The 16,099-nt window shown below is 39.9% G+C and overlaps 1 protein-coding gene and 1 non-coding gene across 2 annotated transcripts in view; one reads left to right on the top strand and one right to left on the bottom strand.

Moving 5' to 3' along the window:
• Positions 1–15,737, bottom strand: part of Slc25a36 (solute carrier family 25 member 36) — a 33,988-nt gene extending 18,251 nt beyond the window's left edge. The window contains exons 1-3 of the mRNA XM_020167656.2: positions 15,495–15,737; positions 3,222–3,386; positions 295–372 (exon numbers count right to left, since the gene is read on the bottom strand). Coding sequence (XP_020023245.2) covers positions 295–372; positions 3,222–3,386; positions 15,495–15,535 — 284 coding nt within the window. The 5' untranslated portion in view covers positions 15,536–15,737. The remainder of the gene's footprint in view (positions 1–294; positions 373–3,221; positions 3,387–15,494) is intronic.
• LOC141418657 (U6 spliceosomal RNA) lies at positions 9,706–9,808 on the top strand. The gene has a single exon (XR_012443324.1). It is a non-coding gene; the product is annotated as a U6 spliceosomal RNA (small nuclear RNA).
• Positions 15,738–16,099: the final 362 nt, after the last annotated feature.

Genomic DNA, 16,099 nt, shown 5'->3' with positions numbered 1-16,099 from the left:
CTGGTCCTTTACCTCATGGAACACTGCTTTGCATTCACATTTACAATCGTTCATGTCTAACACTAATGAAATTCTGTTAGTCTTCTAATCACCCACTACCATTTCCGTTAACAAGCATTACTTCGTAAGTTTGTTCTGGTTAGCATCTGAAACCCTTAAAGAAAATCAAATATTCTAACTTTACATACACAATGAAAACCACATTTATAAATTTAGCTGTATAGAGGATGATTAAACGCAGATCCTTGAAACAAGGTAGATTCCCATAATTTTACTTATTATTTTTTTTTTTACCTGGAAGGGGCCACCCCCACTAAATTGGGGCCTAATCCTCTAAACAAGGAACGAGGTCCTTCTTTTTCCAAGATCAGCCTAAAAGGGGGAAAAAAAAATTACATTATAAATTCTCTTCAAAGTCGAGTGCTTTATTAACTTTGTATAGCAAAGTCAAAGCCTAAATCCTGTGTTTGTAACCATATCATGTTAGACTTTTCTGGTCAGTTTCCCTTACAAATACCTCTTTTGTTTGTTTTTTTAGACTGGGTCATACTATGTAGCACAAGTTGGCCTTGAACTCATGATCCTCCTGCCTAGGGCTCCTGCATGCTGAGATTACAGTCATGTATCAGAACACCCAGCTTTAAAAATCTGTTTCTTCCATGACATAGCACAACTGAGACTGGTAATAGATTCATCAGTGATAATAAAACTCTGTTTGGATTTTTTCCTAAAAGATTAAGGATGCAAAGTATATAGATTCTGACACTGACTTTGTTTCTGTTTTATAAAGAGAAATGTTTTTTTGGCTCACAGTTTGGGAGATTTTTCAGTCTATGATCAGTGGGTCCCACTGCTTCCAATTCTCTTAATTTTATTATCTTTACCAGCAAAATCAATTCTCCAATTAGAAATGTAATTCTTTTTTAGTTTTAAGGTGGTTTTTTTGGCAGTATTGGAGATGGAGTCCAGGGCCTTGTGCATGCTAAGCAGACACTCTGCCAGAGTCATGTCCCGGCTCTTAAGGTCTTTATTCAATACTGGACACACTCAGTATTGCAGTATTTCACCATCCAACCATTCTGGTGAAATGCTACTCAAAAATCTATCACCCTTACATCCTTTCAGGTACTAGAATGGTTGGTTATCATTTCTTCCTCTACTCAGTGAATGTTTGGTATATGGAGTGCTTCCTATATAAAGATCTCTTTAGAACTAGGCAGAGAGTAAATAGATAAAAAGGAGAAATTAGCTGTCCAGGAGTGATAAACAGAATTATACTGAAACAGGTAATTTAATAAACCTTATTAACAAGCAAATACTGTACAAGCTAGATACAATATTCCCAGCAGAGACAGAGGTGTGCTTTCTTTCTTTCCTTTTTTGTTTTGTGGTACTGGAGTTTGAACTCAGGGCTTACACCTTGAGGAGACACTTCACCAGCCCTTTCTTTGTGATGGGTTTTGAGATAGGGTGTCACAAACTATTTGCCCAGGCTGGCTGTGAACCTCAATCCTCCTGATCTCTGACTCCTGAGTAACTACGATTACAGGCGTGAGCTACTAGCGCCCAGTACAGAAGGCTTTCTGAGAGTAATTCAACGATGTCCTAGAGTTCAGCAGCAGCACTGGAGAAGGGAAATGTTTTATTTTTTATTTATTTATTTTTTGGGAAGTGTTTTAATTAAGAGTTAACAGAGAAGACAATGTCTGTGACAAAACAGACTTTCTTTTGGTTTTCTTTTTGTGGTCATTGTAAGTGACTGCTTTTCCCTTTACTTAGTTTCACATTCTTCCTTTGTTCTAAAACTCAGACTGAAGTCTACCTTTGACAATCATAGCGTATTTTATTTTCCTGAGGGGGGGAATAACTTATAATGCTGCTTAGATTTGTACTACTGGTGTGTTGGTGAACTTTCAACTGTGTGCTAACTGCAATAAATTATATGAACTGAGGGAAAAAATCAGAACAGTTAACAGACTACAGAAGGCAGGTCAAGTGCTTCTCAAACATCTACATGCTTAAGAACGAGCTCTTAGAAGGAAGTTTAATATGGTTAAAAAGCATAGTAGTTAATTAAAGGCCTGAGCTGAGGGGCCAAATGTCCAATGTTAGTAACTGACTGTAAGACAATGTAACTTTTCAGGCATCCTACTTTCAGGAGTAAATAAGGAAAACCAGCTCTTATCGGGTACTCTGAGGGTTAACCATTATCAATATATAAAGAGTTTAAAAGAGGGCCTGAAAAACAGAGGAAGTAAGAGAGTTGAGAGAGATTATCAAAGTTCTTGTGAGGAAAGAAAGCAAAACTACTGAAAAACGGAGCAAGAAAATATATCACAGGTAAAAGGAAGAATTTTAAGCACATGTAATCAGTGGTAGTAAATGTCAATATATTAATATACATTTCCTATTATTAATCAGATGGAAGTACTTGTAACTATGACATTTTAACTCAAAACTGTCTACAATTTTGTTCTACCTATTCAGTTACTTAGGTAACCAAGTTTGAAAAAGCTGAGTGTGATGAAATCGTTCGGTAGCGAAGGTAAACAAAGTGGATGAGTTTATCTGCTACTACAAAATAAACACTACTGCACTAAGTGCAAACAGATTCACTTGCAAGTAAGCTGATAAAGCAGACACACAGGCATTCAATTCTATACAAAAGTCTAAACATGTAAACACTGATCGTAATAGTTTTGAAAATGTAACATAATGAATGTAAAAGCAAATATTTTTCAAGCCATCAGAAAATGTCAAACACGCACTGAGTAGTATTTTAACAGAACTTTGTTTTACGTTTCAGTGATGTTTAGGTCATATAAAAATCACAGACTGTTATTAATTAGATGTGGTTCCTTGTGTTAAGTAGTTGGAAAATTAAAGACACAAAAAAATTAGCATTTCAAACTACCTACTTCACTCAAAAATAACTGAGTTAATAATCCAAAACAAAGTACCTACAACAGCTTCAGGAAAGAAACCCACTGGATAAATGCAGAAAAATACTCTGAATATACACAATTTGGAAGTAGTACATTTTATATTATCCTTCTAACTGTTGTATCCATTAGGGATTATCATTCCTAATGCATAAAATCCAGAGTGACTTCTATCACTAAGTTTGTAAGGAATCTTTTAAAGTGTGGCAGAACAAATAAAACAAGCAAGAATCACTGAGGTAAGCAAACTTAAAAAAAACCAGAATGCTTTGTGCTCACTTTAGGCAATGGAGGGGTCCAGGAGACACTACTCGGTTGACACTGGCTCCAGCCATGGTGCTCAGCTGAACTTCAGAGATATAAAGCGTCACGGAGGATGACTGCAGTCGTGTTTTCACAACTTCCAGTGGACATGTCAGGATGGCTCCCACTGTACCACCACATCTACAAAAATTGAGAACAAAACTTACCTACCCAAGGGAGTCAGGACTCGTGTCCAGAGCTGCAATGCAAGCAGGCCATGTGGAGCTTTGCTGGCTTACTAACATTTAAAATTTGTAACGATTTTAGAAGACTCATTTTTTCAAGTTTCATTCACCTGATTGCCCATAAATGCCTTTAGCTTCAAAAAAGAACTAAAGCGTAATACCTATCCAGCAAGAAAAATTAGCTGAATTATTTCAACTGGCACGTACTGACACTAAAATTACTGGAAAGTCCATCAGAGCTCTAAGTATCACTCTAAGGGTTCATTTAGTGCTCACTGCCCTTGTATGACTTGTAGCTCTTCTGAATCCTACACCATTATTTGAAATATATCCTATCTTTCAAACTCTTAAAACTCTAGTTCTTTTAAAGTCAAGAAATGGCCTTCTGAGCAATCAAACAAATAAATCACTGATGGCTAACCATACAGAGTTCTCATTTTAATTATTCAGAAGGATTTCACCTGCAAAAAAATCTACCAGGTAAGTTTTACAATCAGTGTCTGTTACAGCCACATATGGAAATCTGTGCATGAGAGGTAGACTTAAGTTTTTTTTAAAATCTATTTTAAATAAAAAATGATCATCAGGTAACAACAAAATAAAAGCTCTCAGCAAATGATTTTATTGACACTGTTAAAAAGGCATGTGAACAACAAGCTGAGTGATTACAACCCTCTCTTAGATCATCCTTCTGGCCCAGTGAATCCCTGAAAACTACTTCTAAGCAACAAGGATGACAACTCAGGAGAGCTTGGGGGTGAGCATGGATCTCCAAAGTGGGCACTGTAAGAAAAAAAAAGAAACACAGCCCACCACTGGAATATATAAACAAATCTACCTCCAGAATTTAAAAAGACACCTAGATATAAAACATTTAATAAAAGGAAAGCAGGCATATCAACACTAATACCACTCGAAATAAAACTTGAAGAAATCATTAAATAAAGAATATTGGAGGACGGGGGATGTGGACCAATGATAGAGCCTTTGCCTAGCATGTGTGAGACCGTGGTTCAATCCTCACCATGGCATCAAAAATCAGCACATTTCATATTGGTGTAACAGTACATGCAGAAGATGAAATAGAAAAAGACTGCGTGCAACGAATGTAAGAGTGAAAATATGCAACAAAAGCATTTGAAAAAGAGAACTTCAGTATATAAAACAGAAACACCTGACATCACACACACCATATCTAAAAAATTAACTCAAAATCGATCAGAAACTTAAATGTAAAAACTCGAAACTTCTAAGATGATAGTATTTGGAGAAAAATCTTTTTGAATTTGGATTAAGTTTTTCAAATTGAAAACAAAAAAAAGCATTCATGAATCATAGAAGAAAAAAAATCAAGAAAGGATTTAGCCAAAATTAAAATTTTCCATTCTTTGACAGAAATTAAGAAAATGGAAAGACAAGTCCTGGACTAAGAGAAAATATTTGCAAATCATATACCTAACAAAGTGCATGTATTCAGACACACTAATAACTGTGTAACTCAATAAAAAAAAATTTAACCCACCAATGATACATGGATGCAAGTAAATATGTAAGATTTCCCAAGCATTGTTACCTGGGAAACGCAGAGTAAATCCATGAGATATAAGGCTACTAATGGCTAAAATGAAAGTGACAACAGGAAGTGCTGTTGAAAGCAACCAGAAATCTCCCACACTGCTGACAGCAATGCAAAATGGAACACCATGTTAGAAAACACAAAGCTGACTTCCTGCAGTTTAACATGTAGCTGCCATGCAACCCTATAATCTCATTCCAGGTGCTGACTCAGGAAATAAACAAATCTACCCACACAAAGACCCATCCATGAATTTAGCAGATTTCTGGTGGCTAAAGACGTTTGGAAACACTTAAATGTCCATCAGGTGATGAAAGACATAAGTCACAATACACCTATACAATGAAATGCCAGTCTACAGCTAAAAGCAATAACCTGAATGAACCTCAAAGCATCCTGCTACTTGAAGAAAGCCTGGCACAAAAGGCTTTAGTTGTAGGACATTTTCATTTTTCATGATATTCTGGAAACAAGCAAAACTAGAGGAGCAGCAATGAGACCTGTGGTCACCAAAGGGAAGGTGGGGCGGAGGGAGCAGGAACTGAGTGCAAGAGGCATAAAAGGCAGAAGGGGATCATGAAGTAACAACCTTATGTCTTGCCTACAGTAGTGACTGAAGGACCTTATCCATCTGTCAAAATCCAGTGAACTGCACACTTAATGGGTAGATCTTATTCTAAGTAAATATCTTCATAAATCTGAATTAAAAAACTGAAAACTAGTAGGAATTGCTAATACATGAACTACCTAGAGATGAATATATCTTATATGAAACATTCACTTATAATATTTACTTCCACTAGTAAAACACAAAATATGGACCTTAACTGTATAGAAACGGAGTACTTTGAAAAGAGAATTAACTACATTAGATTTCTTTCCTCGTCATGCCAAATATCTTACAGTCTCAAGAAATATGCCACAAGGTCAGAGAGCATCAGCAAAATCAGCAGACACAAGCTTTAGCCAATGAGGCAAATGGGAAGGGTCAAACTGAGCTAACAAGAAAGGCCTGCAGAGAGAATGCTGAAAAGCAGCACAATTTTGCCTAAAAACTCCCTGAGAAGTTAAGAGATAAGGGCACCAAGTTCTCCCTGAACAGTGATGTGGCCGGTGCAACTAGTAACAGGACCAACTGACAGACAGCACAGCCATGAGGATTTTGCACACACACAATCTGGTAGAACCATACTCCAGAGCAGAAGCCTTATTCTCTGAAGAACACAAACTCAATCTTGAAGCGCAGGTTTAATAAGCACACTGGTTGCAAAAAAACAAAAAAGACTCCAACCAAAATGCACTCTTGCAATCTTTTAAAATACTACAGACAAGGAAGACTTCATCAACTTCCAGAACAAATTACTGGCTCCAGGGTGGAGGAAACATTTTGGAGAAAGAAAAGATCAACATAATACACAACTTAGCCCTGAACAAAATTTATATTGTCACAGTGAGATAAGTAAGCACTACTGATTTAACAAAAAACAACTGTGTTATAACAGCACAGAAAGGACTGAACCAAGGAGGGAATAGGAAAAGGTGCAACACAGCTCTCGGCACAGAAGGCTGATGAATTTGAAAACACGAAAAGCAGCAAAAGGGCATATTGAGCTCTGTGAAAGAAAATGCCAAGGCAACAACTAAGAGCTGCAGGACATTACCACTGCCAAGTAGAAGTGGAGGGGGAGAGCTAGCGTTTATCATCCTTCAGTAACTTCGTTTTTCGCTTTTTACCATATATATGCATCTATTTGTAAATTAATTTTTATCAAAATTATAATATGTAGTTTTAAAAATATCTCAGGTTTGAAACTGGAAAATAATGTGGTTGATGATTCTGGGACCAATGAACACCAAGAAGTTGTATGAAAAAAACTTATGTATCTAGTGTGCAAATGTGTTTTATTCCAAATTTTAAAATCCAATCCAGAATTCAACCACTCCTCACCATTCCCCCTCGTGGAACCTACTACCGTATCTCACTGGCTAGGAAGGGTGGGGGACGCTTTGTTCCTCTGCACTGTTATATGCCATCTTGTGTGGAACCTGCAGGAAAAGGCGCTGTTATGGGCTGATCAATTTAGCACACAAGATTAAAGCAATGTGCTACTTAATGAAAGGTGGGGACAAAGCATGCTCAGCTTTCCAATTCAATGTATGTGAACACAAATAAAATATATTAAATGTATGTTGTGTATCTCATGAATCGCTCAGATGTGGATGCCGCAATTAGTCTAAGCTAAGCAAGTAAAAAAATAATTCATGGAAAAGACTGGAAATTATTTTTAAAACATTCTACAAGCACCGTGCCAGTGGTTCACACCTATAATCCTAGCTACTCAGGAGGCTATCAGGAGGACTGAGGTTCGAAGTCAACCCTGAACAAAAAGTTCTCGAGACCCAGTCTCAAAGCTGGACGACATAGTATGTTCCTGCCATCCCAGCCACTGAAGGAAGCGTAAACAGGAGGATCTCGGTTCAGGCCCACCTGGGCAAAAAGGGTCAAAACTGAGACTTTATCTCAAAAATAACCAGAGCAAAAATGGCTGGAGGCATGACTCAAGCAGTAGAGCACCTGCCTAGCAAGTGTGAAGCCCTGACTGAGTTCAACACCCAGAACAATAAGTAAATAAATCACTCTACATAAAAAGCATAGCACTTTCTTTTGTCTTATTCCACTTTCCCACAAAGTTTTATAGCAATGAACAGATTTAAATATTTCTACATTTACAATATGCAAACTCTATGCAGAATGTACTGAGGCTGAAAGAATCCAGAATGAAGAAGGGGAAGAATCTGGAATCCAGAAGTCTGGCTGAAAGAGCCCGTGATGACCAAGATAAGAATACTGGAGACCAGCAATGCTCCACAGCAGAATGGTGATAAGGGGTCCTCTGATGTTTACCCGTCCTCAGTTAAGTGTTCTAAATGCCCTCTCACACTTCCACCATCCTCACTCCAAGTACCTTAGAGCCAGCACTCATTATTTTTTCCCTCCTAACTGGGCTCCTTTCCTCATGAACCAGTTATATGCCCAAGGAGTTAAGATCAACCGAAAGGCACAGCCAATTCATTGCTACTAATAAGTAAAGTTTGAGGATGGATACTTTACTATTAAAAATAAAGTCATGATTTAAGTTATTTCTATAAAACAGTCATCCAGTCACTTGCTCTATATGTTTTCTTCATTAGCAATTAATTCAAAGAGAATAGGCAAGTTTGAGAGCAAACAGTATTAAAAGTTCATTACTCTAAAACAAAAACCTCCAGGTTATAATTCTAATAAAACTATTAAATGTTACTATATTCTTTAAGTACATCCAGGGTAACCTAAACTATCTGTTCTGAGTCAAACTACCAGGATTTATGCTCATTTAAAATGTTTGTAAGTGACTGCCAAGCAGGGTGGTGCACACAGCACTTGGGATTCAGAGGTAGGAGGATCACAACATGTAGACTGGCTACACTGTGAGACCTTGCTCCCCCAAACCAGTGAATTTACAGGGACACACACAAAACTTACAGGCATCATATATTCTAAAGGTACAAGAAAGCCAAGGTTACTTGGTGAGTCAGGTAATTATATAACTATGCACTGATTTTATAGAATATTTGAGAATTGTTTAACATGGCTATTAGTGAACACCTCTTTAAGACATTTAAAACTACTCTACCTTCACAATACCTTCCAATTTTTGTGGTAAGTTAAACTTGCTTTTATTTATTGCTTATATATGTAAAGGATAAAAGTTCTGGCATACCAGCAGTCTAGCTACTTAAGTACTTTTTAACTAACCAGTTGAGTAAAGAAATGGCAAAAAGTAACAGAGGTTTTTTATTTAGGTCAGGCACAGTGTAACCATGCAATTGGCGGAAAACACAAAATATAAAAATAAACCCTGTGCAAATCATCTTGTTAAGAAACAGCAATGTATGCTGAAGGCTTAGTGCTCTCCCTCCCACACAAGGATGAGCATTTGGCATGGGTGGTGGGAAGGAGAAAGGGCTCAGGAAGTTAATCTGAATGTCAACCAGATCTATTGCAACCATGATAAGCAACAGTTATGAACTCCTAGGCCAGGTATGCACAGACATAACCCCTATCATCTGGATAGTCCCAACCTGCTGAGCCACTAGACAGTTCCAATCTTTTAAGAACTTTTACTCGTCAGGGGTTGGTGGTGTGTGTGTGTGTGTGGGGGGGGAATGGGACGGGACCTAAGGAACCTCAGGATTCTGCTGAAGGAAAAAGCACTGAGATTCCAAGACTGGTTGTTAACCACATGCCTTTGATTTTAACCCTCTCAGGAAACGTGTTTTTAAACAGACAAGGTCAAAAAAAATTTTCTAATTAGGTTCACAGTAATGGGGTGTGGTATTTCAAAAGTACTTTGGAATTCATCTTTCTTTAACTTTAGGCAAAACCTATTCTGTCAAACAATTGCAGTTTAGCTTTGTAAAACAAAACGAATAGAATAAAATATTGTCATTTTCTGTCTGCAAAAAACCAAAACAAAACAGATTTTTGTATGTAAGAGAAACTGACCAAAAAAAGTCTAAATGAGGGAGGGGGGGAAAAGAAGAATGATGCAAGAGGTGAATTTAAGACAAATGCATATTGCATTTACTTTTGTAAATATCACAATGCACCATCAGTGCAGTACCATGGTAATAAAAATAAAATAAGAAACGGCTGGCGGTGCTCACTTCGGCAGCACATATACTAAAATTGGAATGATACAGAGATTAGCATGGCCCTGTGCAAGGATGACACACAAATTCGTGAAGCGTTCCATATTTAAAAAGAAAAAAAAAAGGAAGAAAGGGCTGGCAGAGTTGCTTTAAATGGCAAGAGCACTTGCCTAACAAGAGTGAAGTCTTGAGTTCAAAAAAACGAAAAAAGTTATTTTAAATGCTAAAGTAAAATCAAGACTAATAATACCAAAGAACAGAAAATGCTAGCCAAACACGGAGGTTCAGAAGAAAACCACATTTTATAACCCAAGATACAGTTGTACAGCTTCACTCTGAGGAAATGGACCTTCAGACTGAGGACTCAAAATGCACTGCAGAAACAAATATGCTTAATGTGGTAGGTTTAGTAAATTTCCCCCCCAGGAACTTGCCCTTTGTTTCTTTTCTCCCCTTTGCATCAAAATCTCAAAATCATCTACTTGTTGTCTAACTTTATTTCCTATTCCAATCAGACTTTTCCTACACTGCCCTGCAAACAGCTAACCAGTCACCAAAGGTCCCCAGACGATAAATGCAATGACTAATGGCTGCCAGACATCATCATCTTAAATAATGAAGAACTTAATCCTTCCTAGATGCTGCATATTTGCTTCACTTGGATTTCCCAACACATTTTCTTGGTCACCCCTTTCTACATCTACTCTGCTGGTTTCTCCTCTTCTGACCTCTTTTAATGGAATCCTCAGAGGTAGTCTTTGGCCATCTCTTCCTAGATTCATTCTCTTAATGATACCATTTAGGCTATGACACCATATATGTTCCAGATGACCTAGACCTCATATTAATACATCCAACCACAGACACAACTGCCTACTTGACCCTGCTGCTTCTCAAACTGACCATGTCTAAAACTGAACTTCTGATCTCTCCCCACCCCAATCCTGCTCCATCTGCAATCTTGTTCATCTCAGCTGACAGCAAGCAATACCATCCTTCCAGATGCCCATCCAATGCCTTAGAGTACCCTTGCATCTTCTTACATTCTATATCCAATATGTCAAAATCTAATCAGAATTCAATCACTTCTCACAATGTCCACTGCCTCCAGCCTAGTAAGCACTACCATTCTCTCTCACTTGGATTACTGAGACAGCTGAATCATCTCCCTGCTCTGTCCTTGTCCCAGGTGTACACTATTCTAACACACTGGCCAGAGCCAGTCTTTAAAAGTCCTGAATGACTCCTCCCATTTTAACAGAGAAAGGATGTCATTTAATGGCTTGGTAAGGACCTGCCACTCTGGTGATATTCATCTCTACGTGCACAACCTAGGTCTTTTCACTCCTTGCTCCCTCTGCATAGCTAATTCCTTCCCCTCCAGGTTTTGCTCAAGTGTCATCCCACTAACTTTCTTATTTAGAAGGAACATGGACTCCTACCACCCTCTTTATGCAACACATTTGACACTTTCTATTTATCCATACCACTTACTAACAATGCAACCCTTCTTTTTTGGCTAATTGTGTATGTTCTTCGATACTATGTTACATCTGCACAAGTGGTATGTGTTTCAAGCTTAGCTGAACCATTCAATCAGAACCATACCAATAAATGCCAATACAATTTTCATACTGTTAAAGTCCTCTGCCCTATCTTATACCACCAATCTTTCAACATGCTTGACTCCTTGGCAATATCCAGTATTGGTGATGGCTGCTTCTGCAAGTTGTGCTTGTTTTCCCATGTGTTATGCATTTCATTTATTATACAATACAAAACACGCCTCCTTAACATCGCCACTTAGTGCATTCAGTCTTGATTTACTTAGGTATCAAGAAGCTGCCATGCTGGAGGTGAGGGGTCAGTTAAACATTTCAAAAATTTTAGTTTTTGCTTAAAAACTATTTTTATCATTGGCAACAAATGCGATTAGTTTTGTTCAAAGTTAAGCTCCCTAGCTTCGTTTTCTTCTCACTTCATTTTTTGAGGAAATGCCTGCCAAATATCCAGGTCCTAACAGTCAGTCCATTGATAGTTCTGTTAAGTAAGAACCCCTGTGAAAAACAGCAGTTAGCTCAGCTTGAGATTGAAACTGCAGAACTGCACTGTGGAACATGCAGTGCTTTAAACCCATTTCCCATTTTGTCACATGGACTGTTAAAAGAGTGTGTCAAGGGTGGAGACTTAAGGAAATTAGTAGTTTTTATCTCTTCAAGATCATTTATAAGTGAAACTGGACTTTAAAAAAAACTCTAAGTTCAGATGAAGAACACACTGATGACCCAATGGTCCACTGCCACTGCCCTTACACAGCACTGCCTGAGCACCACCACCGCAAATGTCAACACATTTGTGAAAAGGCAAATGATGTCCTAGGACTTTTATGAGCATTTTAATGTCACAGACCACCGGAAGGGTCTTGCAAACTTTTGAAGAGTCCCTAACTACTCTGATCCATTTACAGAGGAAGAATTTCTTTGATAATATGCTACATCAGGATTATCAACTTCCCTTAGCTTTCCAATCTCTTAGAATGAATGTATTTTTGTAAGGAAAAAGAAAGGAGGCTATCTGAATGTCTATGTCTATGAAATTTATGTGTTCAAATCCTACCCCCTTAAGGTGGTAGTGCTGGCAGCAGGGGCTAGGCCTTTGGGAAGTCATTAGATGAGGGCAGAACCTTCAGGTCTGGAATTAGTGTCCTTAGGAAAGAGCTGGCTAGGCATACGAGGACACAGTGAGAAAGTACAGTCCTCACCAGATACCAAATCTGCCAGCACCTTAATCTTGGTCTTGCAAGGCTCCAGAACAGTGAGAAATAAATGTTTATTGTTTATAAGCCACCTTGTGGTATTTTTGTTAGAGCAGTACAAATGGTCTGAGACACAGGAAAAACAGAATGGTACAAATCAAGGAAATGAGAATAGTAAAAAATTACACAGTACAATGGAAACAAACCACACTATGTATACTTTTCAGTATTCATTGTGCTTCTGCTGTAATCTTACAATGAAGCAGGTGAAATAATTTAATGACAAAAACCATTATAGCATCGGTTTCTCACTCAATAAGTGATATGATAAATGAATTCTATGACAAAGTTTCTTAGATAATCTGCAATAGTATGCATTATATGTATTAAGTTCTCTCACTGTTGTTAAGAGCTACATAGAAAAAAATCATCTACTCAAAAGTCTGAGGTTTAAGGCTCCCATGTGAGATAAGCTCTCCCTCAAATAGAGAGATGTCTCTTGATATGTACTTGACAACTAGACAATGTATAATTGTTTCAAAGTACTTAAAACACATTCCATATTATCTCTTTGTACAGACATATACTGTTATTAAAGGCAGTTAAAAAAATTAAATCAACTGGGCGTGGTGCACACCCCTGTGACTCCAGCTACTAGGGAAGCAAGCTGGGGCAAAGTTAGTGAGATGCCGTCTCAAAAACAAAAAATCAAATTAAATAATATTTACATTCTTTTTTGCAGGCTGCCATGGTATCCCTCTGTAACTCAAATTAAGCTAACCAATGACCTTACAAACTCTGAATATTAACTCTGGCAAAAGCACAATGGGATCAAAGGGTGTCTTAAAGAAAGCACGAGTTATGCATGTGAGTGAGTATGTCACCCAGACCCAAGGTCCAGTGCTAGTCTGTTTCAAATGTCCTCATCTAACATTTGTGTCTCCGGGGCATAAAAACCTTTCTGAGATCCTGATAAACACATACTTGCATATATACAATTTTAATTATCAGGAAAACGACTCAAAGGCTCCATGTTAAGAAAATCCTTGTTCTCTGAAAGTATGTCACCCAGACCCAAGGTCCAGTGCTAGTCTGTTTCAAATGTCCTCATCTAACATTTGTGTCTCCGGGGCATAAAAACCTTTCTGAGATCCTGATAAACACATACTTGCATATATACAATTTTAATTATCAGGAAAACGACTCAAAGGCTCCATGTTAAGAAAATCCTTGTTCTCTGAAAGTATACAGAGGTTAATCCAAGTACCTGTATGTGAGGTAGCCCAGGCAACCAGTGTGTAAAAAGCGCTCCTTTTCCTATGCAGTTATTAAAATAATAGATTTCACAACTTCCAATTAATACAATTCTCTCAGGATAAGAAACAAAGTAATATCTTATGAAAAACATTATAAAATTCCTGCCTAAATAAGTAACTTTGACATATAATATAAAAAACTGGACATCTTCAATTAACAAGAACATTACCAACACTATTTGCTTTGCATTTCTACAATGCTTAGTACATAGTGGACTGCCAGAATAGTATACAGAATTGAATTTATGTAACATAAAACTGGCCAGACCTGTTAAGATCACTTATGTCTCATTTGACATGTATGAAGCTGTAGAAGTTAGGTAATTGAATTCCTTACACCTCATTATTTTGGAGGGGTGGTCACAGATGAGGGACCACCCTTCCTTATTCTAATGTTTCTCCAAAAAAAAAAAAAGCATATTTTACTAAAATCACTTATGCAACACATGCAAACCTAACAAAAAATATGCAAAGTGGGAATGTGTGAGTGTGAACAACTATCTTGTGTCAGATTCTACATTCCAGTATCTCGTTTAACACTCTGACCTGCACATCCCAGGTTTTATTGGTAGTGGAAGGAGCGCCTAACATATGTATTTAGATACATTCCTGTTCTCAAAGAAAAAACTAAGGAGGAGTACATTTACATGTATTAATGAAAACAAAGTGGCTTTCATCCCCTCCGTCCAAAACGGGGAATTAATGCATTCAGGCTATTTATTCCAAAGAAGTGTGCTCTACTTTTAACAAGAGTGGATACAGGACGCCTGACCTGAATGCAGATTTAACAGAAACGTTAGCAGCTGAAGAAGGGCCTTGGAGATTACACAGATCTCGGGCCTAGAACTGGTGTACAACAAATATTTGTTGAATGAGTGTGTGCCAAGTCAGGAAAATACTACCATCACTGGCAAAACGGCCCCATACCCAACTCACCAATCTTTCTTACAAGTCTTAAAGTGGTTGATGCAAAACCAGCCACAGGACTTAAAGGGATGCTTTTTTACATGGTTACCTAGGTTTTTAAAAGGTCTTAATTCGCCATAGCCATTTCTGATGAGACAACTCCCTATAATCCTACAAACAGATGAATCTTAACTGTTCAGCTCAGAACTGCTCATTCCCCAAATTCTTGGGAAGGAAGCTGTCCAAAGCGGAGGCTACACTAGGCTCAGCAAAATGGCTGTTAAGCAGTCACGCTGGCCATCAAGACACAAGACTTTGGGCTTGGTCCTATCCTTACGCGCACACAGCAATTACCATCGAAATAAGTGGCCCCACGCCCCACCGTCGCCTTCACGCCGCGAGTGTGCAGCGGGACTGGTTTTCCCGGAAAAAAAAAAAATCTGACTGCAAAAGCACTGCACCCCACCGACGGCTGAAATAACCCACCCGCGAGGGGCGCCCCAGCCTGCCCGGCCCAGCAACGCCCCGCAGCTCCGACCCGCGCGGCGCGGCCGGAAGCCGCCGCCAAGGCCCGCGGCGGGCGCGGCGTGAGCGACGTGAGGCGGCCGGCGCCCATTTTGTCACCGGCCTCCGCAATTCCCACCCTGCTCCCCCCAACCCCAGGCCGGACCGGGCCGTGCAAGCTCCGCGAGGCCCGTAGCCACGCGCACGCTCGCCCCCAGGCCCCGCATTCCACGCGCGGCCTCCTCCGGGCCCGGCTCTCGCCTCGCAGCGCCCCTCAAGCCCTCGCCCGCCGCCCAGGCCCCCCGCTCGCCGTACCCCCCGGCAAACAGATGCACCAGTGTGTCCCTCTGGTTCATTCTCTCTCCTTCATGTCCTCCCTCCGGGCGCTGAGGCGGGGCGCGGATCCGGGATGCCCGCTACGGCCCTGGAAGGAGACGCCGAACGTCCCGGGGAGCTGGCGGAGACGCGGCTGCAGAAAGCAACCGGCGCCCCACCGCGCCGTCACCGCCCGCTCAGTCTCAGCGCTTTCTAGCCGAGCCCCAGAGCTGCGCGGCCGAGGGGCGTGACTCGCTCGAGGCCTCTACATAAACAGAGACTCCCATTGGTCCGGGCCGCGTGACGTCACGCGACCCGCACGCCTCTTTCACGTGATCGCTCAGAGGTTTCTCAATGAAAGGGCCGTGGGGCGGGGCCAGAGCGCGTGCCCGGAGGCTAGTAGGTCGCCGCGCCCTCGCCCCTAAGCCCGCTAACCCGGAAGGCGGTGGCGTTCGGCGGTGTTCGGCGGCGTTCGGCGGCGTTCGGTCGCGTTGGGGCCTGCGCAGACCCGCCCGCGTGTCATCCCGGCCTCCAGCTGCGAAAAAACCTCCTAGGTTCGGAGGTCACAAACCGATCTACTTCGAAAAAAATGAATTTGTGATCTA

This window comes from Castor canadensis, chromosome 17, assembly GCF_047511655.1.
Source record: "Castor canadensis chromosome 17, mCasCan1.hap1v2, whole genome shotgun sequence".
Taxonomy (NCBI): Eukaryota; Metazoa; Chordata; class Mammalia; order Rodentia; family Castoridae; genus Castor; species Castor canadensis.
This window is presented reverse-complemented; position numbering and strand designations above follow the sequence as displayed.